General features: G+C 47.6%; 1 protein-coding gene across 5 annotated transcripts in view; it reads left to right on the forward strand.

Moving 5' to 3' along the window:
• LOC146808799 (guanylate-binding protein 7-like) overlaps positions 1–18059 on the forward strand; it is a 343610-nt gene that overhangs the window by 150207 nt on the left and 175344 nt on the right. For 4 of the 5 annotated variants that reach the window (XM_085615617.1, XM_085615619.1, XM_085615616.1 and 1 more), the window contains one exon: positions 15870–15982. The exons of the other annotated variant lie outside the window; for it this stretch is intronic. In XM_085615617.1, coding sequence (XP_085471743.1) covers positions 15870–15982 — 113 coding nt within the window. The remainder of the gene's footprint in view (positions 1–15869; positions 15983–18059) is intronic. 5 annotated transcript variants of the gene reach the window in all.

Consider the following 18059-nt stretch of genomic DNA (forward strand, 5'->3'; position numbering starts at 1 on the left):
GATTGTCGTTTGTTGTGCATGTCTAATTTGAAGATAGCGAAATGTCTCTGCGTCAGACAGCTCGTATTCTTGCTGCAGTGCTGTGAAGGGTATCACTCCCTCCTTGCCCATAGGTCGCCCACGCAGGATATGCCTATCTGATAGAGACAGCTAGTCGCAGATTCCTTAACTTAGAATATCCCCAGGCGTCAGACTGGATCCGGAAAAAGCTTTGCAGAAGCACCTCTGAGCGCCGGGGGACGGCGCCACACGACCCCCCCCCCACTGACGTCGTCCATGTATGTGACGTCAGCGAGGTTATTTAAGTCCCTCCCGGCACGCTGATGTAGTTTCCTTCTTTTCCGCGTGCTACGCGGATCCGGAGTGAGCGGTTCCTCTGGCCTGGTGTCAGGCCTTGTCGACGCTTCGCGTCAGGGAACAGTGTGCGATGCCTTCGGGCTTTAAAACTTGTAATTCCTGTTCGCGACAGATGTCCGCGATGGACCCGCATCTTATTTGTATGTGGTGTCTGGGCGAGCACCATGATTCCCCAGACTGCGAGGCGTGCCAACACCTGAAGCCCAAGTCTCGGCGCGAGCGCCGTATGAAGCTTCTCTCGGCGCGGCTAACCAGGTCGGAGTTGTCTCGCCCCCCGGCTTCTTCTTCAACGGCAGGTCCCTCTACTGTCCGGTCCCGCCGTTGTTCGGCCTCCGGGGTCTGGGGCCGCTGTTCGCCAAAATGTAAATGTAAATGTTGCCAGTGAACGCCTTGGAATTTGTTGAGCTTCCTCAGGAGCTCCCAAATCCGGCAGGCACTTCGCCTCCCAGGAGCCATGTCAGGATCCTCATTCTTCAATGGGACTCCCTTCCGTGGAACATTGGTCGCACCCTCACTGTCTGGGGAGGGTCAGCTTACAACCCTCCCCCACTGATGAGTTGTTGTCTCCTCCACGGAGGGCTACCGAGGCCGGTGCGGCTTTCTTGAGGGTGGTCTCATTGGCCACCCGCATTTTAAGCATTCAACCCCCTTCTGCCTCCTTGTCTGTCGACCCCTTGCTGGAGGTCCTTCATCGTGGTTCCGGGAATGTGGAGCCGCTTCTACCCTTTGAGACTTCCCTTTATGATACCCTTTTAGGTACCTGGTTCCAGCCGGCTTCAGGTGACCCGGTGGCTCGTTCAGTTTTGCACCGCCACCGTCCGGCTCCGCATGATCCTGTTTGTCTTTTTATACACCCTAATGGCCAAGGATTTGTATTGCAGACTGCTTTTCCCTCCCTGCCCACTCTAACGCTTCCTCCCTCTCGGAAGTCCAGATGGCTAGAGTCATGGGGCAGGAACGTCTTTGCCTCCACTAGTGTGGCCCTACGGTCCTTAAATACAATGGGTGTTTTGACGTGGGCTACCTTGGCCCTGTGGGACTCTGCAGAGTCTTTGCTTTCAGCCACTTCTGAAGGTGCTCGGGTTGGTCTCCTTCGCCTCCTCTGGGTTGGCTGCGACCTTGCCGAATTCACAATCCGCTCAGCCTTATATACTGCAGATTCTTTGGGCTGTGCTATGGCAAACTCTGTTGCCTTACGGCGTCACGCTTGGTTGCGCGATCGTGTCTTCCCTGAAAATATCCGGAAGCGACTGGTTCACTTACCCTTTGATGGGGTTTTGCTGTTTGATGCTCACGCTGGGTTGGCAGTTCTTCGGCTCCTTGCCGGCTTTCGTCCTCCCACTTAGTTCTTCTTAGACCTATCTTCCGTGGTGGTACTTTTTCATTTTGCATCATTAAGATGCGCTCTTTGTTTAACATGGGTGGTGGCCTTATGTAACTTTTTCTATGGTTAAGGGTGATTACCCTTTTATTGGCATCCCTTGGATGCGTTTTGCTTTGAGCTGCGTGTTGGCTTGCTGTGTCTGGTCCTCTGACTGTGGTATTGAGCCGCTGGCTCTGCTCAGTAATGTCATACGGCTCGGAACTTATGTTTACGGGTTCAGTTCGTTACTGCGCTCTTTTAGCTTGGCTTATTGCCCTAAGAGGTGTTCCCCCGTTGTTTGGGGTATGCATACTCCATGTGGGGTACTTGTATGCTATTATATAGCTTTGCTTATCTCACCTGGGCCTGGAGATCCTGTGGGTTCCATGCGTCGCTTGGTGGTCCATTGTACGGTGCTCTATATTTTTCCCTGGTGCCATCTTCTTACGCCATGGTCATCCTGCCTGTCCACCTCCTTCAGAGGTTGCTTGATCTCCTCTTCAAAAGCGGCTCCTACCTGCCCTTACTGTCTCTACATATTTATATGCTATACATTTATGTATGCGTGCGGTTGCCTTGATATTCCTTTTCATACGTCGCCACCTCCTTTCGAGGCTGCGAGGTAAATACTGATATCTCCATGTGTGAGGGAACTTTTCTGGGTGTTAGAAGCTGCCCATTGGTTCCTCCTTGCTTCCGCTTCCTGGGGTGATTTCCCAATTTGACAAATGCTCCCTTTTTAGTGTTCGACACTGTACGTGTCTTTTCTCGAAGTTTGGTAGCGGATTCTGAGGCTTTTTCCACGATTCATTACCTTGGTGATTTTGGCCACATCCTTCGATATGCTACTGTCTGCAAGTCTACATTGTGGGTTGTTTCGCACTTTGGCTTCATACTGCCAGGTTGGGCACTCTTATGTTTCTTGTGTAAGCCACTTTAAGGTCTGTGGCCGTTTTGCTTGTTGCGAGTTTACACCTGCTTCAGTGGGTTTTAAAATTGATGCTATTCGCCCCTATTTTTCCTTTTTGGGATTGGGTGTGCTCCTGGCGTGTTTATTGTCCTGCCGGCTGTTGCAAACACATTGCTCAGGTTCTAGCTCTTGCCTTTGGGCTCTTGGCATTGGCTCCTTCAGCCTTCCTTCTATAGGCTAATCTGTTAGGCTCTGGTTACATTTCTTCAGGTTCTTTTCGAGCTTGGGTCAGTGTCCCCCATCGTGCGCCATTAAGCGGAGAGTGGTCCTGCTTCCTCTCTCTCTCTCTCTTCTTTGCTCTGGTATATGGCTCGTGCCGTTCTACCTGTTATTTTTTATACCAGTATGATGTAGCGCCATTCTGGCGTTTTTAGGATATCTGCCAATCCGTTATTTCTGCTTTTCCGAGCTGTTTGGGTTGCTGTATGGCTGTTCCGCCACGGCTTCCCCCCTTTCTCCGTCACTCTGTTGCCGGATCGGATGCTTGCTGTTTTCTGTTGTTCTGTCGCAGACCCACCTCCCTTTTGGGGTATGGCTGTGGTATCTATTCTAAGTTAAGGAATCTGTGGCTAGATGTCCCTATCAGATGTACAAGTTACTTACCTTCGGTAATGATGTATCTGGTAGAGACGTTGTCTAGCCGTAGATTCCTTAACGCCCACCCAGCCTCCCCGTTCTGCGAGGACCTTGCCAACTGGGGTTCTCCGCTGGCCCTCCGGATACAGTTGGCATTGTTTTTTTCTCTCAGGGGTACTCACATTGTTGCATCCTTTTCAGATTTGCCATAATACCACTGACTCCCTTTCAGGGTTTTCTGTCACAAGTAATACCGCTGGCTCCCTCTCAAGGGTATCTTATCTGTAAAATGTGGCCTTTTCGACTGTCCTTCACCAGGAGATTCCTCTCCATTTTCTTCTTCTGCTGTCTTTCCGCCATCTCTGTTGGCTCAGGGTTCTGAGCTCCTCTAGGGTAGTCTTCTTAGGGGTTCTGTTTGCCTCTGTTTCGGACCTCCGTTCCTATAGGGACGGTGCCAGACTTTTCATTCCTGCGGTGGACTGTTGTCTCTCTGTGCTCCGTTCTTGCTGAATGGCACAGTTCTACATAGTACTGACAGTCTATTTTTGTCTCATTATTCTGCATGGTACTAACAGTCTATTCTGTCTGTTCTCCCCTTTTTGTACTAGGGGAGGGTCTTCGCTTAGCTTGCGAGGTTCTTTCTCACAGCATTTTTCACCTATATATAGGTGGTGTCTAATTCTGTCCTTTACGATGTTGTCTTGCACCATCCTCTTTATTTATTAACGGATTTTCATCCATCGCACACTGTTCCCATACTTTCACAGTTTTTTCATTGGTGGCTCCGCGTTGTGTCACGGAAATGTTTCTCCGAAGCGTGCCGGGAGGGACTTAGATGACCTCGCTGACATCATGTACGTGGACGACGTCACGGCGGGGTCATGTGGCGCCGTCCCCCAGCGCAGAGGTGCTGCTGCTAAGTTATTTCCGGATCCAGTCTGACGCCTGGGGATATTCAAAGTTAGGGAATCTGCGGCTAGACAACGTCTCTACCAGACACATCATTACCGAAGGTAAGTAACTCGTACATTAGGTCTCATTTGTCGAAGCCGGTAATTTTGCCTATGGTGCCCAGCCTTTCGGCTTCCCATAGTGTGCTGTGTTATTTTTCTGTCCCATCGCATGTGTTTCTGGACTGTGGATGTGTTATTTTTCTGTCCCATCCCATGTGTTTTTGGACCGTGTGCCAAAGTTGGACTGTGGTTTTTGTTGGGCCCGTCAGTAAAAGATGTCGGGGAGAGGTGTAAAGCGCTCTAGCATAGCCCCACTTGCCTGAAAAATATATCTTTCCATTCTAAAAGCAGGCTCATCTGGTGGCGGATGTATACACTGGTTGATGGCCACTGCAATGCTATACCTCAATCGTACCACCCCCGAACCAGCTTATGACATGCTATCCTCTGAGGCTTCCCGTCCCAAAGCAACGTCCTTTGTTCACTTTCTATTGTCTGAAAGTACTTTTAGGGGATTGGATATGGTGTGTATTGCAGTACATATAGGAACCGAGGGAGAGCCATCATCTTGAAAAGGGCGGCTCTCCCTAATAGGGAGAGTGGCAGAGTCCTTCAGTGATGTACTTCACCCTGCAAGCGCAGCAACGGTGGTGAGAGTTTACGTTGGTAGAAGAGATCAGAGTCTGTAGTGATGTAGACCCCGAGGTAGCAGAACCCATTCGTCACCACCTCCGCCTCTCATTCCTTGGGAAGTGTGGGGAGCACTCTACGTAATATGTAAATAATGGGATCAGGTGAAATATTAAGTTGTGCAGAGTCGAGAATTGCGTAAGTATGTGGGTGAAATGGCAACTGTCAAGATGCTTTGAGTTCACTCCAACACCATTCTAGTTTCTTCTCACCCAAGAACGTTGTGTATGTCAAGAATTGCGTAGTAATGTTGGAAGACATAAAGTGTTGGAACAAGGAGAAGTTGTCAGTAGTTCCCTCTGATCGACAGGTGTTAGAAGGATATATCACCCTGATCATTAGCATAAAAATTCTGGGGATTCTGTGAATTCGTAGAGAGCGAGTGATCCTAAAGAAAATGATTTTTTCACTAGTAGGTCATGTAGGAAGTGTATTTCCCCAGCAAGCCGAAGGATTATGTGCAGTAATTGTAATGATGTTTTTTGTGTCTGTTCCAAATGTTATGTTATCCTAGTACGTAAGGGCCATATGTTCGAGGCATGTGGGCTGCTGAATTCATATCTGTGCATAGATCGCCGCCTAGTGTTGGGTCCGGATGATTGCATATTGTTGTCCTGGAAGAGTCTTCGAAGTATCACGAGATAGGTGGCTCCTCCCCTGGACTACAGTGCGCATGGGCATCCCCTCCATCCTTAGATTGTTTTTTTCCGCCATTGGGTTCGGATGTCCTAATCTTAGCTCTTTGAGTATTTAGGAAAACTTTATTTTTGTGAAGCCAAAAGGCTTTTAAACTCGTCGGTATTGTTTTCGTTCGGCGCCAAATATTTTTCTACAGTTGATTCTCTAGAAAAGCATCGAAGTTAGCCGTTTGCCCTTCTACGCCAGAGGCCCGATCAAGATCGACGATGGAAACATCAAATTACCCCTTTAAGTGTTGCCCTCTTTGCAACGCTAAGTATGCTCGCTTCGACGTGCACCCCGTGTGCGATAAATGCCTCTCTCCAACACACAACGAAGCCACCTGTATGGCGTGTTCCAGGTTCCGATCGAAGAAAACTCTTCGCATTCGTCGAGCAGCTCGGCTTGAGGCGCAGAAAGCGGCGCCAAACCCGGACAACAACATCTTCGGACCGAAGATGAAGAAGTCGTGGACCTTGAAGTTCTGGAGGGACTATCGGATACGGATTCGGAGCGTGAATCCAACTATGATGCCGAAGACGAGCGTATCGTAGATATCGAAGAAGATTATGCCGTCGATAAGGTAGGAGACGACAAAGAGGCCCTTGGGGCCGAAGAAGATAGCTCGGACGATGAGCTAGGCCCACGTGTCGGTGCAGGGCCCGAAGACGCACTCGATAAGGCTCAGGTCAAGGGATCGCCACACGGCCTTACCCGAGATCTTTCCTCTCGTTCTACAGCCCCGCTTCAAAGCCCGGCTTCGAACTATCCTACGGAGCCATCGGTCTCGAAAGCGCCATCATCCGGTCAAGGAAAACAGAAACTGAAGGCACAGGCACCGAAATCGAAACCGAAAGAGAAAGTGACTCTCAGCGGCGACAAGGCCTCCAAGCCGTCGGAGCCGAAGACACAAAAGACGGCAGCTAAGACTTCGGTCAAGGTGGTCGAGCCGAAAAAAATCGGCGCCGAGTATCGTCGATACGGGAAAAAAGGGCAACCCTCAAGAGCCAAGCCCTTCCAATCCTCGTGCCGAGAAACAAACGTCTGGTACAGGGCTCGATGCCACACCACGGACGGTCTCGAAGGGCCATGTCAAGGCCACGACACCGTCCCCCTTCGTCAAGAAGTCGGTGTCGGAGACGTTATTACGCATCCAAGACCGGGCTTCGATGCTCACCGCGACAACAGCCCGCAGCCGAACACGGCCTGCACGGTTCAGACCGTGTCGACGCACATCAAGTTACCACCGGCGGTGCGACCAAAGATGTTCGACGCACAAAAGGGTCCCGCACCGACGAAGGGTGTCGACCCGAAGAACGCTGTCGAAGCGCCAAAAGGGGTGTCAATGGAACAAACGACTGCTGAAGTACCTCAAGAAGATGAGGAGCCGAGGCAGTTTATCTCTTCAGGGACTGGTAAACTTTCACTACATAAAAGAAAGATAGTGCCAGAGAAACCTATGGAACCATACAGAATTCCATTAAAGAAACAGAAAACCACGTCACCATTTCTTCTGGAACATGTTCATGATTATAGACAGGAGCCTCAATCATTCTCACCCACACAGTCTGATGTGGATGCAGGAGATTATGGTGCTGATGACAGCACTTATCCATTGACCACTGACCCTGACGACCAAAGCCAACCTTGGGTGGACACTATTGGTGCGGGGGACCCGCATACTGCCCCAGACACACAAGCATATGAGGTGAAAACATCTCCAACTGAAGATGCTGCTGCCTTCAATGCATTAATTGAGAGAGCAGCTGAGAACCATGATGTACAGCTCCACACTGATCCTATTGAGGATGATTTTCTGATGGATACCTTCTCTACCTCAGAAAGATCTGTTCAAACTCTGCCCATGCTCAAAGGTGTCCTAAAACAAGCTAATGACATCTTTAAGGAGCCCACGAGGGCGAGAGTACTGAACCCTAGGATTGAGAAAAAGTATAGGCCAGCTCCTGTGGACTCGTTGGTGGTTTCCAATGCTCGGAAGAGGGCCAACTCACAGACAACGGGTGATGCTCCTCCCCCTGACAAGGAGTCTAAGGTCTTGGAAACATCAGGAAAGGAACATTTGGAGGATTGCCAACACTCAGGCACTTCTTGCTAGGTATGACAGGGCCCATTACGATACCCTAGAGACACTGCTACAGCACCTCCCAGATCAATATAAGGAAGGAGCAGATTCACTGATTAGAGAAGGAAAGCTCATAAGCAACGCTTCCATTAAGTGCGCTCTTGACGCAGCTGACACTGCAGCTAGGGCTATTAACACCAGCGTCATGTTACGACGACATGCTTGGTTAAGAATTTCCGGATTCAAACCAGAGATACAAACAACTATACTCAATCAACCTGTCAACCCTCACTCCCTCTTTGGCCCAGAGGTTGACACCACCCTAGAGAAAATCAAAAAAGATACAGAGACTGCAAAGTCTATGGGGGCTCTGCAATCACAGCAGTTTAGGAGTGGGTCCTTTCGTCGCTCTACCAACAGGGGACCATCTAGAGGCCAGAACTCACAGCAGTCGCAGTACACTAAACAAGGTACTCAGACCAACTATAACAAAAATCACAGAGGTGGATACCGTGGCAACAACGTCAAGGGTAGAGGCGGTGGAAACAACAGCTCCAGGTCCTTCGCCACCACCAAACAGTGACGCCTTGTCACTGCCCCCCGACCACGTAACACCTGTCGGGGGGAGACTCCAACAGTTCCTGCCGGTCTGGAAATCCATCACCACGGACAGGTGGGTGAGAGAAATTGTCCAGTACGGTTATTGTCTAGAGCTCACATCCACTCCACCAAACATTCCACCAAGACACCGTCCTATGTCCGCAGAGCACTTGCACTTATTGCACCAGGAAGTGCTCAGTATGCTCCACAAAGGAGCCATAGAACTAGTGCCTGTACAAGACCAAGGATCAGGGGTGTACTCACTTTATTTTCTGATCCCCAAAAAGGACGGGTCTCTCAGACCCATACTGGACCTCAGACCTCTGAACAGTTACATTCTTTCCGAGCATTTTCACATGCTCACCCTGCAGCAGGTGCTGCCGTTGCTCAGTCAGGGAGACTTTCTCGCAACCCTAGATCTAAAAGATGCGTATTTCCATATACCCATACACCCGTCACACAGAAAATATCTCAGGTACACTCTTCAAGATCAACATTACCAGTTCAAGGTCCTCCCTTTCGGAGTAACAACGGCACCCAGGGTGTTCACCAAGTGCCTAGCAACAGTGGCAGCACACTTAAGGAGACAGCATATACACGTCTATCCTTATCTGGACGACTGGCTTATCCAGGCAAGGTCCGCCCGGCAGTGTGCCAGCCACGTCTCCCACACCATTCACCTTCTTCACAGCCTGGGATTCTCACTCAATTATCCAAAGTCCCACCTTCAACCCGCCCACGTACGGCAGTACCTAGGCGCGACCATAGACACTCTGGCGACCACGGCACAACCCAATCCCGTAAGGATCCACAGCATGCAGTTGCTAATAAAAAAGTTCAGACCTCAACACTCACTACCGGCCCGAGTGTTTATGCAGTTGATAGGCATGATGGCTTCCTGCATCTTCATAGTCCCGCACGCGAGACTACATATGCGCCCGCTTCAGGAGTGCTTAGCACGTCAGTGGAATCAGGCTCAAGGACAGTTGAAAGACCTAGTGTTGGTGAGCGGTCGGGCATACGACTCTCTGCATTGGTGGAATCCACAAAACCTTTGCAAGGGCCGACCGTTCAAAGAGCCTGTTCCACAAATAATACTGACAGCGGACGCGTCTCTCCAGGGATGGGGAGCTCATGTACTCAATTACACGGTGCAGGAACTATGGACAACACAGCAAAAGAAGATGCACATCAACCTTCTGGAACTGATGGCAATCTTCCTGGCAATGAAGGCATTCAAAGTACACTTGTGCAACAAAGTCGTGTTGATCCGGACGGACAACATGACTGCCATGTACTACATACAGAAGCAGGGAGGAACACACTCTCCACAGTTGTCTCATCTGGCTCAGAGCATGTGGAAGTGGGCCATTCAGAGGAACATATTCCTCATGGCTGAACACCTCCCGGGCAAGGACAACCAGATGGCGGATCTGCTCTGCAGACACAGCCACCAAATGCACGAGTGGGAGCTACATCCGTCAGTACTCCAACCATACTTCCAGCAGTGGGGTCATCCAGAGATAGACCTATTCGCCACAAGGGAGAACGCAAAATGCCAAAGCTTTGCCGCCAGGTTCCGCATCCACAGTCGCAGGGCAATGCGATATGGATGAACTGGTCAGGCAGATTTGCGTACGCTTTTCCCCCAGCACCATTAATACCGCTAGTGGCACGCAAACTGAGTCAGCACTCACTGACGCTCGTCCTGGTTGCTCCCACGTGGGCACGCCAGCCATGGTACACCACGTTTCTAGAACTCTCCGTGGTACCGCATCAAAGACTGTGGCTGACGCCCATGCTTTTAACCCAGAGCCATGGCGCAATTCAGCACCCAGATCCGCAACAGCTAAGCCTAGCGATCTGGCTCCTGAAATCTTAGAATTTGGCTACCTCAACTTGCCTCCAGAATGTATGAATATCATCAAAGAGGCAAGACGACCCACGACCAGAGCCTGCTATGCGGCTAAGTGGAAAAGATTTGTCATTTATTGTAAAAATAATGACATCGATCCGCTGGATGCATCAACGCAGAACATTATCTGTTATCTATTACACTTATACAGATGCAATCTGGCATACAATTCCAACCGTATACATTTAACCGCACTGGCAGCTTACCTTCAGAACAGGCAGCACCTCTCACTGTTCAGAGTGCCTGCCATCAAAGCTTTCTTGGAGGGACTCAAACGAGTGATTCCTCCTACACACCCACCTTCACCAGTCTGGAACCTAAATGTGGTCCTCACCAGACTCATGGGACCACCTTTTGAACCTCTACACTCCTGTGAGATTCAATTTCTAACCTGGAAGGTAGCTTTCCTAGTAGCCATTACTTCACTCAAAAGAGTTAGTGAACTCCAGGCACTAACCATTCAAGAGCCATTTATACAGGTTCATGCAAACAGGGTCGTACTACGCACCAACCCTACATTCATGCCCAAGGTGATATCGCAGTTCCATATGAACCAATCCATAGAACTGCCGGTGTTTTATCCTAATCCCGAGAATGTAGCAGAGAGAATGCTCCACACGCTTGATGTCAAAAGAGCTCTCATGTACTATATTGACAGAACACAGACTTTCAGGAAGACAAAACAACTGTTTGTTGCCTTTTCTCCACAGCACAAAGGCAACCCCATTTCCAAAGCAGGAATAGCTAGGTGGATCGTTAAGTGTATACAGATTTGCTATGAAAAAGCTAAGCGCACACTAACGATTCCTCCAAGAGCCCACTCCACACGAAAGTTGGGGGCCTCCATGGCTTTCCTATGGAATATTCCTTTACAGGAGATATGTAGAGCAGCCACATGGTCCACTATACATACATTTACAAAACACTACTGTGTAGATGTACACTCAAGACAGCAGGCAGCTGTAGGACAGGCTGTTCTCAAAACTCTTTTTCAGACTGCTGCAGCTGGCACGGGCAGCCGCCGCTAAATGGAGGGACTGCTATATAATCTATGCACAGATATGAATTCAGCAGCCCACATGCCTCGATCCGAATATGCTACTTACCAGTATGCATCTGTTCTTGGCATGTAGGGCTGCTGACATTCATATCGCCCACCCTCCTCCCCGGCGCCTGTAGCAGCTGTAGCATTCAGTAATTACTAGTTAGCATGGTCATCATTCACTATATTACACTCCATTTCTGCCACAATGGAGAAAAACAATCTAAGGATGGATGGGATGCCGATGCGCACTGTAGTCCAGGGGAGGAGCCACCTATCTCGTGATACTTCGAAGACTCTTCCAGGACAACAATATGCAATCATCCGGACCCAACACTAGGCGGCGATCTATGCACAGATATGAATGTCAGCAGCCCTACATGCCAAGAACAGATGCATACTGGTAAGTAGCATATTCGATATTTTGTGTGTGTGTATGTTTGGGGTGTGTGATTGGGTATCATGTTTTGATTGAAGGTATTAAAGGGGGAAGATGTTTTAGGTCTTGATCATATTAAATCTTTCTACTATGTTTGTTCTTTTAAAGTGGCAAGTTAAATATTGAATATTAGCTTTCAACTATGTGGGTCTGTTGTGTCTAAGACTGCTTCCTGTTGTTCGTATGTCTATATTGTCTATATTTTTATGCTCCTGATAAATGCTTACCTCTAAGAATGTTCCTGTGTGTTTTTAAGCTAGATGCCACTAAGGTCTGCCTCATGTGAGATCTCAGTGTCGCTTTTATTACATATATCACACAATTTTGCTTTAGAGGTTATGTAATTCAGGGGTGACTCAGCGGCTTGGAAATGTCCTGCATCGGTTTTGGAGGATGAGTTTTCAGCTCTATTATAAGCCTCTCTACTCAGACTCCTTGTCTGTTTTGTGTGGAGCACCTCAAGGGTCCTCTTCGAGTCCCCCTTTCTTTAATGTTTATGTCCATCTGTTAGCAGATACTATTCAATCTTTTGGGATCACCTTGGTCTCTTGTAAGTATGACAGACAGTTGGTCAAATCCATGGCCCCAGAACAGGATTTCAAAAGCAGTACAGTTAAACCCTAATCTTACAGCAGTAGCCACGCGGATTGCTAAATGCTGTTTAAAACTCAAGTTATGGTTGTTGGAAGTAGCTTAAACTGTTGGACACTGAATTGTTGACCAGAAAGCTTTGGGCCTCAGCCTCAACCCAATACAGTCGTTAAACATCTAGGACTCTAGTTGAACGACAAGATGTCACTTGAGACGCAGGTGAGGAAATTGGCTGCAGACTGCTTTGGCCCTTTGAGATCTATTACAAATGTTTTGGAAACATTACCTAATTCTACCCAGAGGAATGTAGTCCAGGGTTTTGTAACATGTTACATGGTTTAAAGAAATGTACTTTATTTGGGACTCTCCCAATCCGTACCGGACAGCTTCTCACTCAGCAATGATTCCTTGAGTTCTGAAAAGCAGAATCAGTGGTCAATCCTTTTACTTTCCTGCTTCCAAATAATGGAACTCTCATCCATTTGTGTTTTGGAACACTGCGGATGAGCTTACCTTTAGGAAATCTCTGAAGACCTGGCTGTTTGAGTGTTTTTGTTGAGAGCTTCTTTTAGTTTATGCCCTTCTTAGTGCTGGGAGTCCCTTGGTGGGTAACCATGCACTTTATAAGTAACAATGGAATAGAACAGAAATATGAACACATGGGAATGAGAAATGTCTGACCTTCTGTGAAAACATTGTGGAAGCTGAGAAGTCTGCCTTTATAGACACTTTGTTCTGTTGGGAACATTGTTGGCAGGTCGGCACTACGACTGATTACTGCTCCTGTTTATAAAGCGTGTTGTTATCCAAATGTGAAAGATGCAGCTTAGTAATGCAAACAAGCTGGAGTGTGACCAAGTTCAGAAGACCACCAAGCAAAAGACCGTGCAGAAGGTTGCTTTCTAAGCCTCCGTGCCATGGTTTTGTCAGAATTTGATTTAAGATGATTCTGGGTCACCTAAGGGGCCTTGGAGGTCATTCAGTTTTGAAATCTTGGGAGAATCCGACATGTTGCCACTTCGCTGGCTAAGGAGCTGCATGTCCTCCATGTAGGTATGGAAGGTAAAACAAAAAGACCTGACGACGGGCCACGCAAGCACAGAAAAGCGTGGAACCCAATGAGAACAATGAAGTCTCTTCAGCATAAAAAAAGAATGGAAACAAAACATCAAAAGTGCCTATTGTCCATGTGTCAGGGTTGCCTGTCTGCCCATTCCTTAGCCTGAGACCTGATGTCCTTAGGTGACAAGCTTAACTGACAAACTGATGCTCAAAACACTGGTATCCACGGTGTCAAAGTCCGCGGAGAGGCCTACCAACATTAGGAAGGTGTTGCCACCTTGATTCAAAATATCATACATAGGAGCTCCCAATAACGTTTAAGTCATGAAACCGGCATAAGCAGGATCGATGAGGCTCTAGAGCCAATGAAGTTTCTGGAAAGTTTCCTGTTAAAAATATCTTTGTCTCAGAGTGTGCAAAATAGAGGACTTTTAAGAGGGAAACAAAGCTTGTCTGAGAAGTTGTGATGCTCAGGGCATCGGAGAATTGGCTGGTGGATATGGTGCTTCATGTGTTCGCCATAGAAGATACAAGAGCCCTGACAGCAAGGTCACTCTTCAGTGGCCCTACTTGTCTCTGTCTGAGGGCTGGACAGTGCTGGTCTTTAGTATTAATATGATACCAGGTAAGAGGCAAAGCGGGCATCAGCGTACTGGGGACTGGATGAAGGTATTCAGCCTGATCGTCTCTTGGGACTGAGTGTAGGGGTGCATGTGGAAGCAGCCCCTTGTTAGTCAGCACATTTATGGGCTCCGACCACACTGTGATGGCAGGTCGATCTAGGGAGATCAACACATTGGGAGACAATTACTGAAAGTAAAAGATACTTTTTACATCCCCAGCAGCGGAGAAGCAAGGAGATCAAAGAAACAGAAGAGACGTGCCTCCATATCGATTTTCTAGCAGGGAGACAAATGGGCATGATGGCGACACATGGCTCCTTTCTGAAGAAAGCTGGATATACTTATGGAGGAATCGCAAATGACGAGATTAGAACAGAAGTGACCGGTGGGAATCCCTTTGGTGTTGCACTTGGAGATTCGAATGAGACCGATGGAAGCTGAGCTTCATCCCAAACCATGCCCAAGGAGCAGTGCACGGTGGAGAGTCTATAATTTCTTTTAGCAGGTGGCATATGTCAGAGCTTTGGGCTTTTTGTTAGTGCTTGAAGGTAAAGTGCTGACTGATGGTTCTGATCATTAGATAGTTTGTCCTCCTTCCCAGCTTCTATCAGGGAGCTACATCTCAAGGGTAGCAAGGAAGGTGGTACAGTCATTGTGGCACTTGGAGACCCAAATGTAAAAGATGGGATGCTGGGAAAGTCTTCAATCCTGAATTAGGATTTACAGTTTGGAGGTGGACCAATCTTTTTTCCCCCTTAGTCCACAAATGCAGATCAGGCGAAAGGTGAGCAAGTTACTGTTGGACAGTACTGTTGGCCATTCCATGTGGGTCTTTACTGGAATAAACTCAAATGTGATGCAACCACCCCCTTTTCTTGAACTACCTGCAAAACCTGTCAAAGCATGGCATAAATGGTTAAGAATTTTTGAAGTTGTAAAAGTTGCGTTGAAATGGTAGTGTGTTGTTATGCCCGCGTTGTGATGGCTGTTTCCCATTCCATGTGGTATCTGGCCCTGTTAGATTAAAAGGATTGGTAACACTTAGTAAACATTAATGGTGCTTCAACATAGATTACTGCAGTGTATGACGCCGTACGTTTAGGGGTAGGAAGGTCTGGCCTTATTGTCGCACTGTCGAATGGGTTGTGGCGAGTTCTGTCCCATTGGCACAGGTTCTTTCGGTGGTTCTTACAGGCACATCGTTCATTGGCTTAGGTGTAAGTTCTGGCACTTGCACACGGTGGTGGGTGGCTACTGTGTATATTCTGTCAGTAAAGAGATGCTGTTGGGGTGTTAGCCTGTACGTTTATCACCTTTTGGCTCTTATAAGTAGGCTGTAAGTTTCTATCCCTCCGCAAACCTCATTTTTGTCGGAAATCGGAATTCCAATTTGTGATGTAAGCGCTTTACCCATAACACAATCTTTCACCTGGTGAATCTGGGCAGCTAAAAGCTACCAAAATGTACTGGCTGAAACGAGAAACATGCAGTAAATTGAAATACATGTTGAAATTGGTGCATAGAGTGACGAATTCTGGATGTACTTCTTTATTTTCATTCAAAACCTTTGAATTAAAGGTATTTACAGAATCCGGAAAAACAGATGCCCTGCGTATTCAAAGTTTATTTGGTGTGGAGAAGGCCTCCCACCCTATCCTGGCCTGCTTTTAATTGTGACATTCACGTTTTAGTTTGTGGTTTCTTTTCCCATGCTTACATTTGTGAGTCACTACTTTATAGTTCATCTACTATAGACTCCTTCTTGGGTGGCAAGTCCATACTCTTGCCACTGTGCTCCCCACCCCTCCCTTCCCTGTCTGTATGTTTCCTGTATGGAGAGGTAGCTGGCTGGGTAGTCCGTAGGTTCTGCAAGGACTGTCCCTGTAGTTACATTATTCTATTCTTATACTTCCTTTGTGTATTTCAGGATGACCCAAAGGTGTTTGCCTGGCTGTTTATGCTGGATATTCTGACCTGCTCTGTTTTTGTCTACAATACCCGAACCATTGGAGGCCTCCAAGAGGAACTGATGCAGCTCAAGTATCTTTTGTTTGTGGAGCGTTGCATTGCTCTGGTTCAAGCCTCTAAGGTTTGAGAGCAGAGCACGCTTGGGTCTCACCGTCAATGCAGGTCGCAGTGTCAACGCACAGTCATGCCTGCACGTTTAACACTCACTACGTCTCTAAACGGGGTGAGTCAGGTAAGCGAAGCATTCCAAATACAGGACTCGAGTGGGTTTTATTCCAGAGGAACATTCCATGTATAGCTCTTAACCCTGTAGGATGCCCCCGCATAAGTAGAGCACCCTACATGCAGGACCCACTTCATGAGTACAAGGCAAGGGAATGAATGGAAAGGTTCATGTAACAGTTCTGCCAGGTAAACTGCCTGAAGGTGTTCCCAGCTTGAAAGAGTGGATGTGCTGAAATTCAGAAAAAGGTTAGTCCCTGTGTTTTTTTAAGAGTGGGTGCTCGGTCTCATTAAGGAGGTACACATGGAGAGCTTGTCATATCCAGGGGCCCGCGACCAAGTCTGGTGGCTCAGTGGGCTAGTCCATTGTATAGACATTTTTTTTTTTTTTTACTGTCACAGATTCAAATCCCGGCATGCCCACTCAGCCTTTTATCCTTTCGAGCTCAATAAAATAAGTACCATCGAGTTGGGTAACAATCAACATCTGTTATTCACACAGAAATGCCCCTCTGGATGACCGTGCGTTATGTAAATAAATGCCTTTCATTGAATGTCATATATTCAACGTATGTGGAGATGGTTTGGTTGGATGTCGAGGTACTGTCGAAGGATGTTCTGTTGATTGGTATTCCTGTTTATTTAGGACTTCTCCCTTGGATGCGTTTGTCAGTGAGGCGGAGAGCTGCAGAGCTTTAACGTTTCTCTTTCCCTTATACAAGGGCGCACTAGTATGACCTTACACTACTGTGGGGATGGAGTCCTGCACTTTACTGTTTCCAATGTGGTTGTAGTGTTCTGTCCCACGCGGATGTGGAGATTTGTTCTCTGGTATGCTGAAGTGGAGCAAGTTGGAGTCATTAATGCATGAGTTGATGGTTGTTCAGGCTTTGACAGGAAGATGCCTTTGGAGATGGAGGAGCAATAAGAGAGAAGATGGAGGATCTGATGGGATGGACTGTCCTGGGGCTCGTAGCCGTGGCTCTGAAAGTCATGTATTTATTAAGTTCATGTGTCTGTCTTACCAGGAATGCAAGACTTTAGCAGGCGCAAATTTGTGAGGCGTTTAGCCCTGAAGAACATCAGGTCTGATTAGGACCTTATTTTCTGGTTGCTAAGTACCACGTATAATAGAGCAGCCAGAAGCAGGATTCTAGGGTCTAGTACTGTTTTTAGTGTTTGGTGATACATATGTAGAACTTACTTTCAAGGGAGTAAAGCAACTCAAGTTTGCCATTGCCTACATTAGGTAGATGTTGAAGACCACAAGTGGTAATGTATGTTATTCCAGTCAAGGCTGTTGGAATTTGAGCAGGAGGGAAACAAAGCCTGGGCGACTGACATCAGCTGCAGGGTCACATTGGCAGATGAAGGGACTGAGAAGTCCATAGCTTTTGCTGCTTTGGAATGGGAGCCACACAGGATCTTAACAGAGTCAAAGGATGTATTACTGTCTTCCAGAAATAGCTGGCAAGCCATGGCATCATCAGCTGCTGCAAGGATGTTATTCCATATGTTAGGCTCACTGTTTTGGTTCTCTGAAAAAGATGAAAACCTGGATAAAACACTGTAGTCTTAAAGAAGGGATTTAATGGTTTGCTGTGTGACCCTGGATCTTATGGGGATATTTTCAATGGTTTGGAGTTAGAGTGATGGCCATGGCCGTTGTGACCTTGAATATTCTCTGAAGGTCTGGGTGATGAAGTGTTTTATAGCTGAGTCCCCACCAGTCTACACATTCTTTAATTATTTTGACGGCTATGAGCAGGAACCGAGTATGTATCAAAGAATGTGCTTCTTATGATTTCAGACATCATTGTGAGTATGAAGGCTGGGATAGTTAGCTCGTCTGATGTCTGATTTAGTTTGGCTTTTATGTTTTGTTGACTGGTGTCACTTGCGTTTGTTTTTGATTAATTTGCAATTG

This window comes from Triturus cristatus, chromosome 7, assembly GCF_964204655.1.
Source record: "Triturus cristatus chromosome 7, aTriCri1.1, whole genome shotgun sequence".
NCBI lineage: Eukaryota > Metazoa > Chordata > Amphibia > Caudata > Salamandridae > Triturus > Triturus cristatus.